Below are 22,825 nucleotides of genomic sequence, written 5' to 3' on the forward strand. Positions count from 1 at the left end.
GTTTTATGTTATTTGTGAGAATCATGAGATTCAAGATCCTATAATTGATATTTCACCAATTATCAGGAAATATCTAACATAAAATGCAAGAGAGTAAGAGATGATAAATTTCTTATGATGGGTCTTCTCTTATTTATGGAGGAGATGAACATGAAATATTCTCTGGTAGATATTAATGGCATAACCTAACATTTTGCCCTATCGAGGTCTGCCCTAGATAAGCGTGAACTTCTTTATCCAGGACGGTTGACTTATGGTCTGTCATATCTGTCTTAGTCGTATTCTAGATCTGCTCTCACTATAAGGCATGGAACGGTGCAAGGTGAAAATGACGTGATCAACTCTATAGCTTAGTCATGTAGCTTAGATATGTGGTCTTGTATATTACTGACGAGGTATGTTCTGTCAATGTCGTCCTTCATCTAGCTAGCCAGCTATCTGGACATGATGAATAACTATAGGAGTTGGACCTTCCTTGCCTTGCATTTAGACGGGATCTATACAAATATGGACAAACATGACGTCTCCTAGAACTATGATAAAACAATTTCAATTTTGTTTTGTTTTCAACAATAATTAATAATGTTATGAGAATTCATTCACATCTTAAAGAATGACCACCAGCAAATTGTTTTCCATTTGACCTTAGCAGTATTTGTTATGTCTCTTCCAATTCAATGGTATTTGGTTACTCATTCTCCTTATCATGAGCAATGTCCATCAGAACAAATCTCACCATGAGATAAGTTAGCAAACATGAGAGAATTTGCAAAATGGGGCAAGCGAGTATTAAAATATATCAAAATATATTATAATATCTTCAATTTATATTATAAAGAATATCTAGAAGATATCTGCTTATCAAGAAAATATCATTAGTATTTTTTTTTTTATTAATCTAGGGTATCTAAAAATATTTCTTATAATTAAGATGAATTTACCTTACCTTTAATATTTGTTTCCTTATCTAATTAGAAATTCAATGTTACTTTCTTTCCTATTTGTTCTTAACATGATATTTGACTTATCTTATCCCCCACTACAATTTTAACATGGTCTCCGCCTTATCTTATCTTTTCCGATTGGTTTTTCGGTTGCTACTTTCTTTCCCACTTGTTCTTAATTGTTGTTGTCATCTCACTTTCTATACTTTAGGTTTAGGGGGAGTGTTGGATATAGAACTGTTGAATGTGGCTCAGATCTATCATGGTCTTATTGTGGTTAATGTTTGTGTTCTTGTATTGATCAAGGTTCTTATCGACGATCTTGACATCCTCCCGATTACCAGTTAAATTATTTGCAGTAGATGTTGGTGCTACATGGTTCTTCTTTATTGATGATCAACTCTCAAATTTGATTATTGTTATTTAGTGTTCCCTATTGTACAACCAACATTCAATTAAATATAATTCAATTCATTCTCAATTTAAATTCAGTCTTCTTATTCCTTTCTCTCTTCTTTCAATTCAATTCATTATTGTTAATCTGCTTCTATCCATGATGATTAAGATTGAAGTTAGATTCTTTCATGGTTGGTTAAGCATTGTTTGCTTTTGTCCATTGTGGTTAAGCTTGTAGATAATTACTATCATGAGTGTTTAAGTATTGTTATCTTCATCTTCTTCAATTTCTTTTGCCTAGAGCTTGCAAAACTCATCATTGATCAATCCATTTAAGATGTCGTCAATGTTTGCAACCACTCGAAGCTATTGTTGACAGAGTCCAGGTAACATGTAATTATTGTGGTTACTTTCATTTTTTAAAGGGATTATTTGCAATAAGCTTAAAGCTTAACAAACTTTAGCTTGAGGGGTATAGAATATATAAAATATATTAGAATATCTTAAATTATCATATAGATAATATTTAGAAGATATTTGAATATCGAGATAATAATATTATTATATCTTTGATTAATTTAGAGTATCCAATAATATTTCTTAGGATGAGATGATTTTATCTCATCTTAGAATATCTTAAATTATCATATAGATAATATCTATAAGATGTTTGAATATCGAGATAATATCATTATTATATATTTGATTAATTTAGAGTATCCAATAATATTTCTTAGGATGTGATGATTTTATCACATCTTTTATGATTTGATTCCTTATCTAATTAGAAGTCTTGTGTTAGTATAAATAGGTTTAATATTATCTCTTTTGTATCACACTCTCAGCTTAACATTTTCACAGTATTATTAATATAAGTTACTATTTTGAATCTTTGTTTTTCTCATTCCATATGTAAACACTATAACTTTAAGAGAGAGAAAAGAGAAACTTGAATTTTTTTTTCCTGTATAACAAATGAAAACTAATTAATTTACTAATATAACCTTGTTATAAAGTTATTTCCAAAACAAAGAAGATTGTTATGCTAGAATAATTACCATGGTACTAAATGAGATTCACTCATGTTACCAAACCATATATGTAATATACAATTGAGAGTTAGTTTGTTGATTTTTCCAGCACATATCAATTCCTTTCATTAAATTCTCCTCGTCTTATTTTTAACACCCTTTTGGACATTGTTAATAAATTTGTCAAACAATTGTATATATTTTATAATTTTCTTTTTAAAATGAAAATTCATTTTTTATCTTCTTAATTCAAATAATATAAAAATAATTCTATTAGCAAAATTAATTAATTTGTATAAAATTATGAAACTATACTTTAAAAATAAGAGTAAATTACAACACTCATGCGTTTTAGTGATATTACACAAATTATCTCTTTTTTATTTAAAACATATACAAATCACCCCTAATTATATACATATATTACACTCACTATCTATGTCTCTGTTGAAGTGATAAGTGTAATTTCTTAAACAAAAAATGTGACGAGTGTAATTAAGTTAAACAAAATATAGTATATTATTAAGACAAGTTCAAATAATATAAGAGTCAATGTCTATTCATTATTTTAGTTAGTTACAATATAGTATAAGAATAATTTAAACATCTCGTTAGAATTATTAAACAATTCGTAATGAATCAAAAATAATTAATAGACATTGACTTTTATACTATTTGAAGTTATTTTTACGATATAACATATTTTGTTTGACTTAATTATACTCATCACTAATTTTTATTTAATAAATTACACTTATGTCTTCTATAGGAATAGTTTGTAACTGTATGCGCATACAATTATAAGTGATTTGTGTAAATTTAAAAAAAATATGAATAATTTATATAATTTTACTAAAACTCTGAGTGTAGGTGCATTTACTATTAAAAATGTTTTTTAAATGAAGAGGTAATATTATATAAGTGGATTATCGATACCGCATCGTGCCCTTACATTATCTTTCCTCACATTTAAGTAAGAATTGTTTGCCTATATGCAAAAAAAGAAGTACTAATTTAAATTATGGCCATATTCAATAATAGCAAGTAGCCACGTGAAAGGTAGCCAATATTTTAGAAGCACATATAGTCATATAGATCTAGCCACCAGGGTTTGTCATTGTTTATTTTAAAATAGATTAGTCTTTTCGATTATTTGTTAAAAACATGATAGAGCAGCCTGAGTGATAAGTGGATGAACATATTCTCTCCTAAAAACTGTATTACTTCATGTACCACTACTTATAATTGATCAGAAAAATATTTAATTATTAAATTTTTAACTTAAATATATTTTTTTAACCAATTGTACGTAATAATATATAAAATGATACATTTTTATGTGATAGCATATGTGCTAACATGACAAGTTGGGAATTTACTAAACCATAGTGGTCCACGTGACCCACAAATTTTAATTTCTTATATATATATACATATACAAATGAATAGATATCTTCTAGATGGTTACGTGGGCCACATAAATTTTTATCCATCCAGGTTTTATTTATTTTTAATAAAATAATATTATAAAATTGTCAAATCTCATTTCCTCTCTTATATTTGAATACTGGAACGTTCAGTATGGAGAAGAATCTAATCCTATATGTATCAAAAAAACTTTGTTAAGAATCTATTCCAGATGCCCTTGTATATAAAGTATTTATTATGCCCTTGAAGACCATTTCAGGTCTACATATAGAGTCATATTTCAGGATGCTAAAGTGGTTTTCTCACAACCATCATGCACACAAGCCAAGACATGTTTATAGTCACTTGAAATGGTAAAAAAGTGATAAACCTTCCCATCACTACTTATTTCTTGTACTCAAACAAGACATAATGGTGTCAATTTTCCAAACCCAAAGAGATATGAGCAACCCTCCAAGAAACGCCAGTTTATGCGCTCATAACTAGTGTTTTAAATTGCTTTCCACAATTGTGATTGCAATATTATAATTTTGGATTCTCCATGATCACATTCAATGTAATTGTGATATTTGTTAGATATATTTGGATTAATAGACCATTATTTTATATAGGATTTAGCTAACTTTGTTTATTTTGGTATTATCATTTGGATTATTATTATCTTACCGTTTATTATGACTTTTGCTTATATAATAAATTACTTAGACTAACTCATTTGAGTTTGACCAATCTTTACCATCGTAAATTACTACATGGTATCAGAGCAGTTTTATACTCTGTGATATCACTATGTCATCTTTTTGTTAGTATTTATTCATGTTTTCCAACCTTACTTTCTTTATATTAGTAGTGATTTCTTTTCTCACCGACGATCATTTCGACCGTGATTATACAAATGTGTTATATTTCCATCGATGCCGATTTCAGTAGTATTTTTTCTCTCTTTGAAGAATTATCTCACTAATAATTTCTTTTCCCGTCGACAATCATTCCAATGGTAATTATACCAATGATTTCTCTTCTCAATGATGGTCATTCAAATGACACATTTTTTCACACTAGTGAACTATATTAGGTGTAGTTGTCCTTCACATCAATGATCATTCCAACGTTAATTATATATGCAAATTTTGGTTCACAATACTTTTTAAAGATCTTTATGCAACCTATAAAATTATTTAATTAATTTTATTTTAATGTACGTAATAATATATAAAATGATACATTTTTATGTGATAGCATATGTGCTAACATGACAAGTTGGGAATTTACTAAACCATAGTGGTCCACGTGACCCACAAATTTTAATTTCTTATATATATATACATATACAAATGAATAGATATCTTCTAGATGGTTACGTGGGCCACATAAATTTTTATCCATCCAGGTTTTATTTATTTTTAATAAAATAATATTATAAAATTGTCAAATCTCATTTCCTCTCTTATATTTGAATACTGGAACGTTCAGTATGGAGAAGAATCTAATCCTATATGTATCAAAAAAACTTTGTTAAGAATCTATTCCAGATGCCCTTGTATATAAAGTATTTATTATGCCCTTGAAGACCATTTCAGGTCTACATATAGAGTCATATTTCAGGATGCTAAAGTGGTTTTCTCACAACCATCATGCACACAAGCCAAGACATGTTTATAGTCACTTGAAATGGTAAAAAAGTGATAAACCTTCCCATCACTACTTATTTCTTGTACTCAAACAAGACATAATGGTGTCAATTTTCCAAACCCAAAGAGATATGAGCAACCCTCCAAGAAACGCCAGTTTATGCGCTCATAACTAGTGTTTTAAATTGCTTTCCACAATTGTGATTGCAATATTATAATTTTGGATTCTCCATGATCACATTCAATGTAATTGTGATATTTGTTAGATATATTTGGATTAATAGACCATTATTTTATATAGGATTTAGCTAACTTTGTTTATTTTGGTATTATCATTTGGATTATTATTATCTTACCGTTTATTATGACTTTTGCTTATATAATAAATTACTTAGACTAACTCATTTGAGTTTGACCAATCTTTACCATCGTAAATTACTACATGGTATCAGAGCAGTTTTATACTCTGTGATATCACTATGTCATCTTTTTGTTAGTATTTATTCATGTTTTCCAACCTTACTTTCTTTATATTAGTAGTGATTTCTTTTCTCACCGACGATCATTTCGACCGTGATTATACAAATGTGTTATATTTCCATCGATGCCGATTTCAGTAGTATTTTTTCTCTCTTTGAAGAATTATCTCACTAATAATTTCTTTTCCCGTCGACAATCATTCCAATGGTAATTATACCAATGATTTCTCTTCTCAATGATGGTCATTCAAATGACACATTTTTTCACACTAGTGAACTATATTAGGTGTAGTTGTCCTTCACATCAATGATCATTCCAACGTTAATTATATATGCAAATTTTGGTTCACAATACTTTTTAAAGATCTTTATGCAACCTATAAAATTATTTAATTAATTTTATTTTAAAATGAATTATTTGTAACAAGTTTAAAGCTTACTAAACTTTAACTTAAGAGAGTGTATTAAATATATTTAGATTGGTAGAGTATTATCTTATATAGGATTTAGTTAGTTTTGTATATCTTGCTATTATTATTTGGGTCATTATTATCTTATTGTTTGTTACAACTTTTGCTTATGTAATAAATTACTTGGACTAACTCATTTGAGCTTGACCAATTTTTATCATGGTAAACTTCTACAACATCAACCATATTTTATAACGGCAACAACCACAATTTATAACCCTATTTTTAACTAAGCATTTACCCGTGTCAATCACACAAAATAAAATTTCAAATTATTTAGTCCCAATATGACTGAATTAGGACTGAAATATAAAAATTAAAGTTTTTAATAAAGAAAATTCGTATTTAGAAACAATTAACGAGTTTGACAAAGTCGATCAGTAAGTGTTACTCATTAGTCATTAGCACTCTCTCAACATTGTTAACCCACCATAAGAATGATATGCATGACTCTTATTCAGAATTCATAAGCTGAACATTAGGATTATCATTGCAAAAAAAATTTAAGAATAATTTGACTACGTAATAACCAAACAAGCCAGGCTCGTGCATTGAAGTAATTCAATAAAAACAAACCCATTTCATATTAAGAACATTAATACTAATTAAAAAAATATAATGTCAAAGCTACACCTAAGGTGTGAAGCAATAAAACATTGACAATCGATATGAATTACATTTGATACTCACCTGAAAATAGTGCAAAGGAGAAATCTCCATGATGATTGATCAATGTAATTTGAAAGTATGTTAAAATATGAACTCTTCATTGTGATGGAATGTGATTATGGCACAAAACAAGGAAGAGATGCTTAGTTGAACACGGGAGAAGATGAACAGAGGAGAAAACAAAAGAACTCCAAGAAAGCAAGATAAATTTGTGTGTAAAACCTTTTATTGATAAGCTGTATATCTTCTATTATGTGTGTTGAATATATTAGAAAACAGACTGAACTATATAAAGAGAGAAAGAAAACAGAAAAAGGAAATAACTGAAAACTAACTATAACAATAAAAACTGTTTTTCCCGCCTAAGCTGACTGCAACAATTAAGAATAGTTTTCTGAGTTTCTTGGGCTTCTGATTCTGATGGGCTGGATTTGTGTGTTAATAGTCCCCCACAAGCTGACATGTGAAAGTTGAACATGCCAAGCTTGGAGAGAATGGTGTGAAAGGGGCTAGGAGGTAAAGGTTTGGTAAAGATATCGGCAAGTTGAAATTTGGAAGAGATAGGTAATAGATGTAGTAGGCCATTCTGGACTCTCTCCCTAACCACATGACAATCAATGTCGATGTGTTTGGTGCATTCATGGAAGACGGGGTTGGCAGCAATGTGAAGGGCAGATTTGTTGTCACAATATAAACTGATTGGTGAGGATTGTTGAAGACCAAGATCTTGAAGAAGAGAAGTTAACCACTGAGCTTCACAAGAGGCCATGGAGAGGGCCTTATATTCAGCTTCAGCAGAATATTTTGACACAATGTTCTGTCTTTTGCTTTTCCAAGAAATCAGGGAAGAACCAAGGAAGAAGCACCATCCTATAACTGATTTACGAGTGTCTAGGCAAGCTCCCCAATCTGAATCGGAAAAACCTTTGATGATTGTGCTATGTTGGCTGGGAAGAGAAGAGCAAGAGCAGGAGCTTGCTTTAGGTACCTCAGAATTCGAATAGCAGCAGTGTAATGTTAATCAGTGGGAGAAGAGAGGAACTGACTTAGATGCCCCACAACATAGTTGATATCGGGTCTGGTGTTGGTGAGATAGAGGAGTTTTCCAATGAGTTTTCTGTACGAAGTTGAATCAGGTAGAAGAGAGCCTGAATTGCTATGAAGTTTATTGTTGTAGTCCATTGGTGTTGAGCAGGGTTTGGCTCCAAGCATGCAAGTTTCTGAAAGAAGATCCAATATGTAATTTCATTGGTAAAGAGCAATGTCTTTTTGATGATTTTGCAATCTCCATGCCCAAGAAATATTTAAGAGTACCTAAATCTTTAATGCCAAACTTTGTGTGTAGTAGATGTTTAGTAATTTGTATTTTAGACATTGTATTGCCAAGTAAAACAAGGTCATCCACATATACTAATATAACAGTAAAAGCAGAACCATTAGATTTAGTAAATAAAGAGTGGCCAGAATGACATTTGTGGTAACCAAAATTGATGAGAATAGTAGTGAGTTTATCATGTCATTGTCTACTGGTCTGTTTTAACCCATATATGGACTTTTGAAGTTTGCAGACAGAAGAAGGATTAGAAATACAAGGCTAGGTGGTATTCTCATGTAAACTTCCTCATTTAACTCTCCATGGAGGAAGACAATATTAATGTCAAGCTGATGAATGAACCAATTATTGATAGAAGCTAATGAAAGTAAGACTCTTATGGTGGTCATCTTAACCACTGGGCTAAAAGTGTCAAGGTAATCCACTCCCTCAATTTGAGTGTAATCTTTTGCAACTAACCTAGCTTTATATCGTTCTATAGTGCCATCTGAGTTATGTTTGATTTTGAAGATCCATTTGCAGGCAATGGCCTTCTTATCAGTGGGTAAATCAGTGATTAGCCAAGTGTTGTTGGCTTTTAAGGCTGCAAGTTCAGTCTGGATGGCTTTATTCCAACAGTCATGAATAATGGCATCTTTATAGTGAATAGGAGTCACAATAGAAGAAATAGAAAGAGAATAGTGTTTGTGTGTGGAAAAGAGTGAATTATAAGAAACATAGTTGGAAATAGGATACCTGATCATAAAGGAATTTGATGGCTGAGAACCTGAGGCAAGAGTACAATGATAGTCTTGGAGATATGAGGGAGGTTTAGTAATTCTGGTGGAATGTCTAGTGTTAGGGGGATTGGTATTAGGAGTGTGTGAGTTATCAGTATAATTGGTTGGTTGATTGGCTAAATCAGGCTGGACAGTGTGGTATAGGATGGTAATACCAGTATTATCAGAAAAGGTAAAGGGGTTAATGGAGGTATTATGAGATGTGGGATTAATAGGTGAGAGATCAAGGTGGGTATTTGGGTTGGATGTGAAAGGAAAAATATGTTCAAAAAATACAACATTTCTAGAAATTAGTATCTTATGAGTATGGCAATTAAAAATAATGTACCCTTTTGTGCCATGTTTGTAACCTAGGAAGGCACATTTGTGTGATCTAGGGTCCAATTTTGTTCTGTGAGAGGTCAAAGTAGAGGCGTAACACAAGCTGCCAAAGACTTTAAGGTTAGATATATCAGGCAAAGCATTGTGTAAAACCTCAAAGGGGGATTTGTTGGTTAGGAATTTGGTTGGCTGTCTGTTTATTAAATGGATGGAGTGAGAAATGGCATAATTCCATAGGCATGTTGATGTTTTCGTTCAACGATTCCATTCTGTTGAGGTGATTCAACGCAAGAAGTTTGGTGTTGAATCCCTTGCAAAGCATAAAAGTCACTAAGAAAAAATTCTCCGCCATTATCAGATCTAATGTTTTTGATTTTATATTGAAACTGAGTGTTAATGTAATGAACAAAGGCCTTAATGTGGTGGATGGTTTCACTTTTGTTTTTCACGAAGTAAATCCAAGCATATCTTGATTTGTCATCAACTATAGTTAGGAAATACTTATGGCCATGAGTAGATGAGATAGAAAAGGGCCCCCAAATGTCCATATGGACAAGTTCAAAAATATGAGCATATTTAGAATCACTATTAGGATATGGTAATTTCTTTTGTTTAGAGAGATGACAAACATCACAAGGATCATTAGTTTTATTGCATTTAATGAAAGGAAACCAAGATTGTATTGTAACAAATTTAGAATCAGACAAGTGACCTGATCTGCAATGCCTCAAGTTGTTGTCATTGTAACTAAAGAAGGTATTTGTAACATGAGTAGAGGTGAGATTGTGTTTGAGGTGAACCATTGCATATAGTCCTGCCCTGAGTCTAGCTACACCAATCATCCTTAATGATCTCAGATCCTGAATTTGACAGTCAATGTTTGAGAAAATTAGTTTGCATTTTAAAGCATTGGTGAGCTTAGAAATAGATATAAGATTGAAATGAAATGTAGGCAGGTAAAGAACATTGGTTAGATAAAGGTCAGTAGAAAAGAATACAGTACCAGAAAAATTTGCAGTTAGAGTGATGCCATTTGGAAGTTTTATGGGTATAGGTTTAATCCTTTTAAAAGATTGGAACTCAGACAAGGAGAAACACACATGATCAATGGCTCATGTGTCTAAGATCCAACAAATATTCTGCCCAATGATTGGAAAGTTTTTATTCATACATGTGGTGTCATCTGTAAGACTAGTTGATCCAGTTACAATTTGGTTGACATTATGAGCAGGTTGATTCGTGGATTGTTCTATGATGGACATAAAAGCTTTGTGTTGTTCAGGTGTTAAGCTCAGACCAGATCCTTCATGTTTATCTTTAGTGAAGTTGGTAGTGTCTCTGTGTTGGTCATAGTCACTAACACTAGGATCTTGGGTGGAGTAGCTATTAATGTTGGCTGAGTTGGTAAAATAATTTGGGGGAAACCCATGTTTTCTGTAACAAACATCAATGGTATGGCCTAGTTTATAGCAATAGGTACAAGTTTTGATGGTCCTATTTGCTTGTCCTCTTCCATTGGTTGGATACCTGCTTGTATTTGGGCTTCTACCAGCATACTGACTCCTAGAACCTCTCCCCCTTCCTCTCATTCTTCCATCAAAAGTATCATTAGAAAAATTGGCAAGAATTTTATTGTCATCATAAGGTGAGTTTATTTGCCTTTCTTGTTGGGTTAGAAGGGCAAAAACTCTATTGATTGTTGGTAGAGGATCCATTAACATGATTTGAGATTTCACAGTTGAGCATTGGTCATTTAATCCTCTTAAAAAACATATAACATATTCATTTTCCCTATAAGTTTTGACTATGGGGATAAGGGTGCAAGAACACTTGATTTCACACAGGCAGGTGGGTATTGGTTTGAAATTATCAAGCTGCTGCCATAAGCCTTTCAGTTGAGTAAAGTAAGCTCCTATGGAACGAGTACCTTGCTTAATAGAGTATATTTCCCCAACAAGTTCAGAGATACGAAAAAATATCTCCTTGATAATATCTCTCTCTCAAATCATTCCATATTTTTAAGGCAGTTTCCATCTAGAGAATGCTCTGGAGTATGGAAGGATCTATTAAATGATTTAACCATGACACAACAAGAGTGTTGCATCTTTTCCAGGCAGGGAATAAGGGATCATGAGTAAGAGGTTTTGGTAGGGTATTATCTATGAATTCAAGCTTATTTTTAGTTTCGAGATCCATGTTCATGGCTCTAGCCCATGAGTGATAATTTTCACCATTTAGGGTAGTGGTCACATTGTAACCCCTGGATTCTCATTAGGGTAAAAGAAATAAGGGCTGGTGGGATCAAGTAAAGGATTGTGGGTTCCAATTTGGTTAGCCATGAGAGAGAGGAACAGAGATAAAGGAAAAGAAGAAAAGAGGAAGAAATAGAACCTGTGATATAAATAAAGGCGTATGATAAAAAGACTTGGAATGGCGGAAGCGTAGCAGAGACCCCTTCAAAGAAGGAGCTCTGGTACCATGTTGAAATATGAACTCTTCATTGTGATGGAATGTGATTATGGCACAAAACAGGGAAGAGATGCTTAGTTGAACACGGGAGAAGATGAAAAAGAGGAGAAAACAAAAGAACTCCAAGAAAGCAAGATAAATTTGTGTGTAAAACCTTTTATTGATAAGTTGTATATCTTCTATTATGTGTGTTGAATATATTAGAAAAAAGACTAAATTATATAAAGAGAGAAAGAAAACAGAAAAAGGAAATAACTGAAAAACTAACTATAACAGTAAAAACTGTTTTTCCCGCCTAAGTTGACTGCAACAATTAAGAATAGTTTTCTGAGTTTCTTGGGCTTCTGATTCTGATGGGCTGGGCTTGTGTGTTAATAAAGTGACTTTATGACTAAAAAACATACCATAAAATACGAAAAAACCTATTTTTCTATCCATTTTAAATCTAGCTTTATTAGTAATCAAGTTATCTCTATTGTTATCTGCAACCTCAAGCTTCTCTTTTCATAACTCCAAAGATTCTATGGGATGCTTATAACATAAAACCTATTTTTATTGGCTTTTTCCTTTTTATTTCGTATTGGGCCTTTCCCAACCGTTAGTAGTTAGTTTTTCTTCTATATTTAGTCTTTCAGTTAGGTTAGTTAGTTACACACTTTCCTTTTCTGGTTTATATACAAAAGTGATCTTATTCTTTAAAGAGAGACACAATAATTTCTTTCTTAATCGAAAAGAAATATTTCAGTTTTCTTTCTTTATTTGTTTTCATGGCATACAACAAATTGAGATGGTATCAAAGCAAACTGTGCTCTGATCACCAACCTATGATTCTTCTATTTCTCATCTTGATATTTCCTCTTCGTTTTTCTTTTGCTACAACTTGCATTTCCTTCTAATCCCGTCAAACCACAATACAAATCTATTATACCTATATTTTCTTCACTCTAATGAGAACTCTGTGTTGGTTCTTGTCACTCCCTTATTGAACAAGAGGAATTATCACTCTTGGGCTTGAGCCTTCAAGTTGGCCCTTCAATCTAAGATTGATGTTTATTTATGGAAGCTTGACACAACCAACAATAGAAGATTCTCTCTATGATCCTTAGATAAGGCGTAACATCATGGTTCTCTCATTGACTCAACACTCAGTATAATAATCCATTGTTAAATGAATTCTCTTGATTAATTGAACAGTTGAAGTATGGAAGGATTTGCAAGAAATGTATTCCCGAAGTGATATTTTTCGTCTTGTTAAATTACAAGAAGAATTTTGCCAATTAAATCAAGGTAGCCTAATTCTTTCTGAGTCATTTACCCAATTAAAGGCCTTATGAGGAGAAATATAAAATTTTAGATCCATTAGGAGTTGTAAATGGTCTCACTCCTTGTACTTGTGGGGTAATCCAATATATGAAAAATCATAGAGAACAAGACCATGTCATTAGGTTCTTAAAAGGCCTAAATGAGCAATATGCTCAAGTGAGATCCCAAATAAAGTTAATTGATCATCTTCCAACCATTAGCAAGGTCTTTTACATGCTTATGCAACAGGAAAGGTAGTTAGGCAACCTAAATCCCTCAAACCTTGAACTAGAAGGACGAATATTGTCTGCTAATTCTAGGCAAGACTATCAATACAAGAACAATCATAATCTGAGGGGAAGTGGGAGCTATTCACATAGAGAGAGAAAGAGAAAGGTGATAGATCAAATGGAATGTGACGAAATCAAGCAAACAGGTCTTGTACCTTCTGTGAAAGGTCAAACCACACCATCAAAACTTGTTTTCTTAAGTATGGATACCCCCAGGACACCAACCAAACTGACCTACTAGAATGGTTAACCATGTTATTGGATTTCCCTTGGATAAGAAAAAAGGATCCAAGTGTAGACCCAAAGGTAGTTAGACAATTGCAAGGTGTTGATAAGAAGTTCATAGAAGAACAAGTTCAAGACATCTTGGACATGCTCAACCAATCCAAGATAGAGCAAAACCATGTTTCCAACTCAGTAGTTAACACTACCATGAATGCCTCTTCTTCAGGTAACATACACTCACAATGACTCTTGGATACTGGAGCCATAGATTGTATCACCTATGACATGACAAATTTCAGCACACATAAATTCATATCACGTATGCTTATTACTCTGCCAAATGGTAACAATATATCAAATTGTGTTTCTAGCACTATCAAATTAACCAATTTTCTCATACTAACTAATGTGCTTTTTGTTCCTCAATTTCATGTGAATTTGATATTTGTTCATAAGTTGATTCAAACATTAAATTGTCATTTGATATTTATTAAGAATCAATGCCTCATTTTGTAGAACAATACCAAAAAGGTGATTGGTTCAACTAGACTTCTACCAGGCTTATTCATAATAAACCCACGACAAACAAAGTCTTATATGCCAAGTTCTTTTACTTTTCACAATTTTTTTAGCAATACAATGCATAAAAACCCATGACATTTGTGTTTTGGGCATTTATCTCACTCTATTATATTGATATTTGTTGAAATATGACTCTCATTTATAGTACATTTATGTTTCCTTCATAAGCTTATTAAAGGCTTCTTTGTCAAGCCTTGGATGCTTGCTTACCAAGTCTCTAAACTTGATCACCAAGTTTTTCAATCTTGCTGTCCAAGTTTCAAAGTTCCTTCTACACATTTTGCTTATAAAAGGCATCACATGGAGAGCTTTGGTATATCACAAAAATCCAGCAACTACATTACTTAAATACTAGAGTGTTTGTGCTTATTGTGTGAGTGATTTTGTGCTGAGAATTCTTATTCTATTTGAGAGAATATTTGTGAGACAAAATATTGTCCTCCGTCCTCATCATTATAAGAGGATTTATTGTACTCTCCCCTTTTACATAGTGGAACTTTGCTCGTGATTGCCCGTGATTTTTTACCTTTCACATTGAGGGGGTTTTTCCACGTTAAATCTTGTATATTATTTTTCTTGCTTATTTACTTGCTTCTCTTTAGTTCCCAATTGATCTGATCATGTGCTTCCGCTTAGCGCTTTATCCCTAACAATACCTAATAAAAATTTGCTCTCACAATTAGGAATTTTAACTCTTCAAAACCTTGTGATATCTGACATTTTTCTAAGCAAAGAAACCCATCTTTTCCAATTAGCAAGTCAAAAAGCCTAAAAGCATTTAATCTTTTAGATATTTGGGGACCTCGTGACGTCTCATCTCTCTTTGGTCACAAATACTTCTTAACCTTGAGGGGATACGCTTAGTGGTACTAAAAAAATATTTTTTAACCTTAATAGATGACCATACTAGATTTACTAGGATTATTATGATGAAAACAAATGCTGAAACTAGGCAGCATATAATCAATTTTCTATCTTACATAGGGACTCAATTCAACACCAACATCCAATGCCTATGTAATTTTCTTTCATTCCTTTTTAATCTATCTAACAAGTATTATTTCTTTTCATTTGCTATTACATTGTTCATTCAATTTTTTTATTTATCATTCTAGATTTGTGTATGACTCATTTGTTAATATTTATTTTATTTTCATTGTCTACTAAAAATAATAAAAACAATACTAATTTTAAAAATAATATTAATAAATAATAATTATGATAATAATAAATGTATATTTTATTAGTAAAATATAATTAGTAAATGATAGTTTTAATAGAAATATTTTTTTAATAGTAAATAATAAATTTTTAAAAAAAATATTTTTTTATGACACTTGACTAATCTCTTAATATAAATTATAATAAAGATGAAGAGAATGTCATGATGTCATTTCTTTTTACTAGATCGTTTATCAATGGTTGTGGTATGTCAATTTATTTATGTTAAAATTTAATTTGTAATAAAAAATTAAATAGTAAATAACTTCTTTGATATAATAAATAATTAATTGAAATAATAAAAAACAATGAAAGTTAAATAATCATTAATATTTTTTTAATTAATTTTAAAAATATATAATAATAATAATAATAATAATAATAATAATAAAAGGATGAAGAAAAAGTAAAGAGTATTCACTTCTTTTCACCAAATCATCATTTAAATGATCGTGGTATATCACATTAACTCCTTAAAATAATAAAAACTATACACAAACAATCATATATTTTCTACCAATAAATACATAAGTCTTGATTTCCTATTTTATCTAGAGATATATTGTAATAAGATAAACTCTTATTAGAAATAAAAATTAAATTTTGGCCCTCTATGAATATGTAAACTAAACACAATTTTAGGATAAAATTGATCCATGTAACAAGTGAGTATATTGTATAGTATGAGGAAATCATGTACTAGTATATTCCATAGTGATTAATTGACCCCTGAATTTAGATTTTAACTTAAATACTACTTCATTCCAAATGGACATAAAAAATATTTTCTAGGTTGAGTTCAAAAACGTGATGAGTGATTCTAAACCCTTTGAAAGTATATAATTCCCCTTCTTCCTCCTCTTTAGAAGTTAGAAGTTATTTTATAGGTGTCTCAATTTCTCTTTTGGAAGAGTATAGCTTGTTGGTTAAAATTCTTTATTTGACATATGGTGTTTGCTTCAAAAGTTCAATACACGAAAAGAGGGAAATAAATGCTAAATTAAAATATGATATTCTCTAAAAAAATGTATCACGATTTCCTCCATATGAGTTCTCCCTAAACTTGGGAGACAAAATTCAGAAGGGCATGGATTTTAGCCATATTATTTTCCTCCCTTAATCCTAAGTTCCTAACACATTATTTGGAGGGGACATGAGGGAAAATAATAGAGTAAAAATTCTCCACTCTCATTTTCTGTCATATAATTTGTCTTCCTCTCCCTTCTCTCACTACATAAAATTTGTCATATATCAATAAATGTTTTTAGTGACTACAGATAAAATTATTTATATAAATATAACATCCCTACATATGTAAAATAAATTATGTGTATAAGTATAATATATTTATGAACGTTCAATCTTATAACTATATATTATATTAGTGACATTTTATAATCCATTGGTAATTACATCATATAGTTATGCATCGATCTTTCAGTAACTATATGCTTTAGCAATATTTATGGAAAATATGGATAAATATTTTTATATGCCAACAGAGGTATGGTTCTGTCACTATACCATTTAGATATACTTTTATAATTATGGTGTAGATATCATATACCTACAAATAACTATTTTTGTCAACATGTTAAAAAATTATGGTATAGATTGTATATATGGACAAATGTAGGATCTGATACTATAATGTTTAAGGAATGATACTTTTCATTAATGGAGAGATAAATACCATTTAATAACACACAAAAACCAACATGTAATAACACTTTTATCTTTTTATTTACCATTAAAAATATGAGTAAAAACAATCATTTGTCTCTCCATTAATGGAGAGGATCCTTATTCATTATGTTTACCTATATTTTGCACTGTAGGTATAAGTGACATACCGCTACAAATTTCCATTTTCATCACTATATGCTTTAACGATATATAAGCTCACAGTTTTTTAATTTTTTCATTTTTTCCTTGATTTTGCAACCCAAATAAAGCAATTTATTCTTTCGTACCTTTTTCTTCCCTTACATTCAAACTCTTCCCTCATATCCTCTCAGTTGAACCAAAAATATTATAAGATGTTTGTTTCAAACTTACTAAAGTAAAGGATATAAATAAATGAATCAAAAATAGCTTTATTTGTTTCATGTCGTCAACAAGCAATGATTTATAAATCTAGACTCACTCATGGAGTATAAATCTACATAAGAAATAAATAATGATATTTTATTCGGAATATACCAAATTAATAACATAAGGGTCTTCATATTATATCAACTTTGAAAGAATACTTCATACAGAACACATAATATACAATTGGGACCATCCACCCATGGTAAGCACAAGGTTATGAGAATTCGCCCTTATCAAAATAGCTTGAATTAAATTCTGAGTAAAAGATTAGAAATCATATCATATCACAAATCACTAGATTTAAGTAGTTTAAGTTTATCATACAACAAAATAAGGAAACTGAAAAAGATGTAAACCATGAAATTTAAGCAAGATTTATGAAATGACGGAGAGCATCAAGTGTGATGCATGAAAGAAATGTGTTGCTCGAGTTTAAGAGAAAATTTTACCACATAAGTACAAGACTCGCAATATAATAAAACTGAATGTTGCACAATAGAATATGAACAAGAAAATAAACTCAATATCTCGAATATGAAAAAGTTATGTTAGATGAGTGAACATACTACACAAAACAGAATTAGGAATGAATACATTAAAAACAGTTGCGATAACTCCTAGTAGATTCAAGTCTTAGATAGTTGGGACAATATGACACCATTAAAGGCATGGTAAGAGTATATCAAAAAATTGTTATTTGGATATTTTTGGCGTGAAAAGTAAGCTTAACCCTCCGAGTCGTAGTAGATTGAGTCGACTCAAAAACGATATTTAAGATAAGCATTCCAGTGCCTGTTTTATTGTAGTCTATGCCATCCTTTTAACAATTAATTAAAAAACCATAACTCACCCTACCCGATGATATCTCATGCAATTGACTATCTTAAAACCTAAGTAGCATTATTTATTCATCACCTTATAGGAGTTCATGAAAATATTCAACTATCATAATGGAAACTTTACCAACTCTTGTTCATAACTTCATAATCTTAGAAGCTGATGTAACAATTATACGATAATATTACTAGGCTCCATAGACACAAAGATAAACAATTATGATCTACCATTCCCTGAAGATAATAGTTACCTTCTAAGGTAAACACTTAGGAGAGGCAGCATTGCTTACTTCAGTTCCCAGTCACTATTTTGAGGCTGTCTCATTGATTTTAGGTCTCTTCAAGTATGCTGGGGAAAGCAGCTTCTCCAACTCCACCAAACTGAAACCGAAACATGGTAAGGTAGACTGAAGCATGATAAATTTCTAATACATAATCGAGACTCCCACCTAATGGGGTAGTAAACCTTACCTTTGCGTCAGACTCACCTTTTTCTAATACAGATAACAAACTCCAACCTAGTAGGGTTTGGGAAGGATGGTAAATGTACACAACCTTATCCCATGAGGGAAGAGGTTGTTTCCGGTATTTGAAAACGTGAACTTTTGATCACTAAGAAGCAACCTTATTGTTATGTCAGACTCACCATCTTCTAAATACAGACTCCAACCTAGTGGGGTCTGATAAGGATGGTAAACGTACATAATCTTACTTCACAAGCAAAGAGGTTATTTCCAGTATATGAACGTATGAACTCTTGATCACTAAACAACAACATTACTGTTACATCAAGTTCACCCTCTTCTAATACACATAACCACGGGAAGAAAATTTATATGTTAATTTACTTACATCTGGTATTTGCGATATGCTTCATTTCTTTTGGCCAAATACAAGTCACTATCTTTGGGAAGCTTGTTCACAGATCTAGCTGCAAAAATTACAAAACAAGTAAACAGTGAATCAAAGCACCAACTTACTTTTTATTTTTTTGAAGGCCTAACGTTCACACAAGTAGAGACAACGACCGAAAACTGAACTCAAAAAATTTACAACAAAGAAAATGCCAATGCTTGAACATCTTAATTTTATTGCTTCAAGGCACAATTCCTCTAGTTCCAAAATCAGATGTACTTTTTTTCCAATAGGAAATTAGAAGTGAATGCAAATTATAAGAGGAGGGGATCCACTTACTCCAAGAGTAAGTGGAAAAAAGCTACTCCACATCTTAACCATTCATTCTAAGGAAATCCAATGGTTTGAATTAGTGAGTGGATCTTAACCATTAGATTTCCCTAGAATGAATGGTTAAGATATGGAGTAGCTTTTTTGGAAGTACAGTAATTGAAATCACAAAATATTTTGGTACTATCAAGGGTATCCCCTCACCCTTTTGGTTAAAGAACTAATCCCTTTCGGGGTGCATAATTGTCCCTCCCAACAAGTGTCACTCCTAGGAATCGAACCCTTGAATAAAATATGAGTTACTTCAGAAGAACACTCATATATTGTTAAAACATATCAATCTTTATAGAACTTTAACCATAGGTTGACATAGTTTTACTTAACTCGTAGTTTTACTTAACATGGTTAAAGTTTTATTTAAGGTGGTTAAACATGAGTTACCCAAGGTGCAATACTATGAGTTACTTCAAAAGAAGGGGGGATTAAAACATAACAATCTTGATGCCAGCAAAAAAATAAATCAGTATTATAAAAGTTACAGTATAATTAAGATCTTAAAAAATAAGTACACTCCACCAGAACTGATTTTCCCACCCCAAACAAAATAAATACACTCAAAACTATAGAAATACACCCCATAACACATCACAGCCATATACAGAAGGCTGCAAAGGATGGAGTAGATTGAAAAAATCTTGAAAGTTCTCCCCACAGATACATAGTAGCTCAAAGTACTAAATATGAAAACACAATTAAATTGGTTACATGTGAACAATTTATAAGTACATATGTATTACTATTTTCAAAGCATTTCTAATAAGTTAATGTCCTCCCTCTTCCCTTCCTTATAAGTTTTAACCCAAAAATAAGTTTCCAACAATGTGCTACCACATATAGGCTACTTCCAAAGATATCTGCCAAATTCAGCTGAATAAAAGTGAAATAAACATTCTTCTTTACAGTACCACAAAAAAAAAACATAACAAAGTAAAATGGATAAAGCATACATGGAAGAGGGGCTCGATGTTCCATCACATATTGTTGAGCCTTCAATGAAGTGTCTTTGACAGGCTGTTCTAAACCCTGTCCAAGTAAACAAGTAGTAATGTAATATATGTGATATAAAAGAACTAAAAAAAGAACCTGAACTACTTCAGTTATAGGAATCTGATGTACACCAAATTCAATATGACAGAGAACTTGATACCTTCCTACTCTCCCTTCTTTTTAATATCTTTAAATGGCACTTTTTGATGTAGTGCTTCAAATGATGTGGAGCATGCCTTGAGTATAATTCGTGTTGGACCTCAGGGTTCTCTATTAACCAATCAGTGATCTCCTTGGAGTTAACCACCTCATCCTTATCCAAAGTTTCTAACCATGAGTAAACTGGTAACCATTGGCCACTGCGCTGGAACCGTGCATGTGAGGGATCAACCTGTGCATGTGAGGGATCAACCTGTGCATGTGAGGGATCAACCTGTTTAGCACTTTCCTGCCACATTTGACAGATATGTATAATGTCAAGTATAATAAAGGGGATCTCGGCAAGAAGCATAATCATAGACCTAGGTCACCCAGAAAACAAGAAAGTCTACTTTATTTGTAAATGTAACATAAAATGCACAAGGTAGGCACCCTGTTAGCTAGAAACCATAATTATTGCTTACAAGATAAACAAATCTTACGACAACAATAACAACCAAGCATTTTCCCACTAGGTAGTGTCAACTACACGAATCAAATGATGACATAATGTGCCATCGTAAATCATATCTAAAAAAAAACCATTTAAATATAAATCCTTTTTGATGGTTTCAACTATAAATTTTCTTGGTTTGTCTCATAAAACAATCTTACAAAATGCTTGAAATGATGTGACGTTAAGCAAATAAAATTATAAAAAAAAGTAAGAAGATCTCAAATTTAAAATATCAAGACCATATCCACATAAGTTGACCCACCTTCGTCGAAGTGGAATCTGACATCTACTTACTCTGACACAGTTTCGAGGTGCCATGATTGATTAACACAGAAACCACACTGCCAATTGTGAGAAATCTACTAAACTCTAATGCAAATGTCTCAAGATGCAAGGGCAAACTAAAATTAGGACCTAATATGTTCCAGGTAACCTGTTAAGACAAGAGGCCCAAAACACTGGGGATACCTACACCTGATGGGTTAACTGAGGAACCACGAAATAGGCCTTCTACCACCTTAACTCAAAACTTTAACCATGTCATTGAACTGAGTGTTTTAAAGAACGAATGTATTTTTATAGAGAATTTAAGTTTTATGATAAAATAACTTGTTTTGAATATTTAACTAAAGAACTCTAAAATTTCCAAGGGATTCCTATCCAGTAATTTGAAATAAAAAATGAATAATATGAAGCCCACCAAAATAGGTGGAATATGTGAAATCCCCCCACTAGACATTAAACCGCTCTCTCCCGTCCAAATATCGAGAATAAACTCTCTCATGAAGACATTGGTGAGGTTCATGCCACAACCATTGCCACCATAGGTGGTCATCTTCATTGTTATAGTTGCTGTTAGTGAGTAAGTGTCAAAAGATCGACTCATAAACATGAACCTTCTCCTGCAGGTGGATCTCCATGGCAAGACCATTGTCATTGCTGAACCTTTTGCTCAACCTCTACGGAGACTTTGAGAGAATCAATGGAGGGGTCGCACTGCTTGTTGCAACAGCATTGAGGAGGAAGTTGTTAAAGATCTTTTAGAGGTTGAGGAGGCAAAAGATGAATGGTAGAACATCCCATTATTCACATGGAATGAGAGGATCTGGGAGTGCTACTCAATAGTTGAGAATGTGCTCTAGCCAGATACTTTTCTGATACATTTTCATGGTATTCGCTGTTGGTGCCATAGTGGCAGGTAATGTTGAGTGCTGCTAGACTGCAATGGGCACTTCTCTTGGGATTCCAATTTCACCAAATAATTTTCCAAACTAAGAAATTTGACTAATCAGGAAAATTGAATTGCATCAATTTAATTCCTTCTCATATTAAATTCTCCAAATAGGCTACATCATATTAATATTAAAGTCCTGAGCAATTTAGCAAGAATCAAATTCCTTCGTTCCTATTTTTCTTAATTTATTCTTGTGTGTGTGTG

At 31.8% G+C, this 22,825-nt stretch overlaps 1 protein-coding gene and 1 long non-coding RNA gene across 2 annotated transcripts in view; one reads left to right on the forward strand and one right to left on the reverse strand.

Annotated features, from left to right (window-relative positions):
- Positions 1,912–19,824, forward strand: LOC109328724. Its single transcript, XR_002105470.1, has 3 exons — positions 1,912–1,923; positions 8,923–8,925; positions 19,679–19,824. It is a non-coding gene; the product is annotated as an uncharacterized LOC109328724 (long non-coding RNA).
- LOC109328723 overlaps positions 18,539–22,825 on the reverse strand; it is a 7,545-nt gene continuing 3,258 nt past the window's right edge. The window contains exons 2-6 of the mRNA XM_019562316.1: positions 21,166–21,180; positions 20,893–21,123; positions 20,693–20,768; positions 19,353–19,431; positions 18,539–18,881 (exon numbers count right to left, since the gene is read on the reverse strand). Of these exons, the coding sequence (XP_019417861.1) occupies positions 18,806–18,881; positions 19,353–19,431; positions 20,693–20,768; positions 20,893–21,123; positions 21,166–21,180 (477 nt within the window). The 3' untranslated portion in view covers positions 18,539–18,805. The remainder of the gene's footprint in view (positions 18,882–19,352; positions 19,432–20,692; positions 20,769–20,892; positions 21,124–21,165; positions 21,181–22,825) is intronic.

The sequence above is a fragment of the Lupinus angustifolius genome, chromosome LG15 (assembly GCF_001865875.1).
Source record: "Lupinus angustifolius cultivar Tanjil chromosome LG15, LupAngTanjil_v1.0, whole genome shotgun sequence".
NCBI lineage: Eukaryota > Viridiplantae > Streptophyta > Magnoliopsida > Fabales > Fabaceae > Lupinus > Lupinus angustifolius.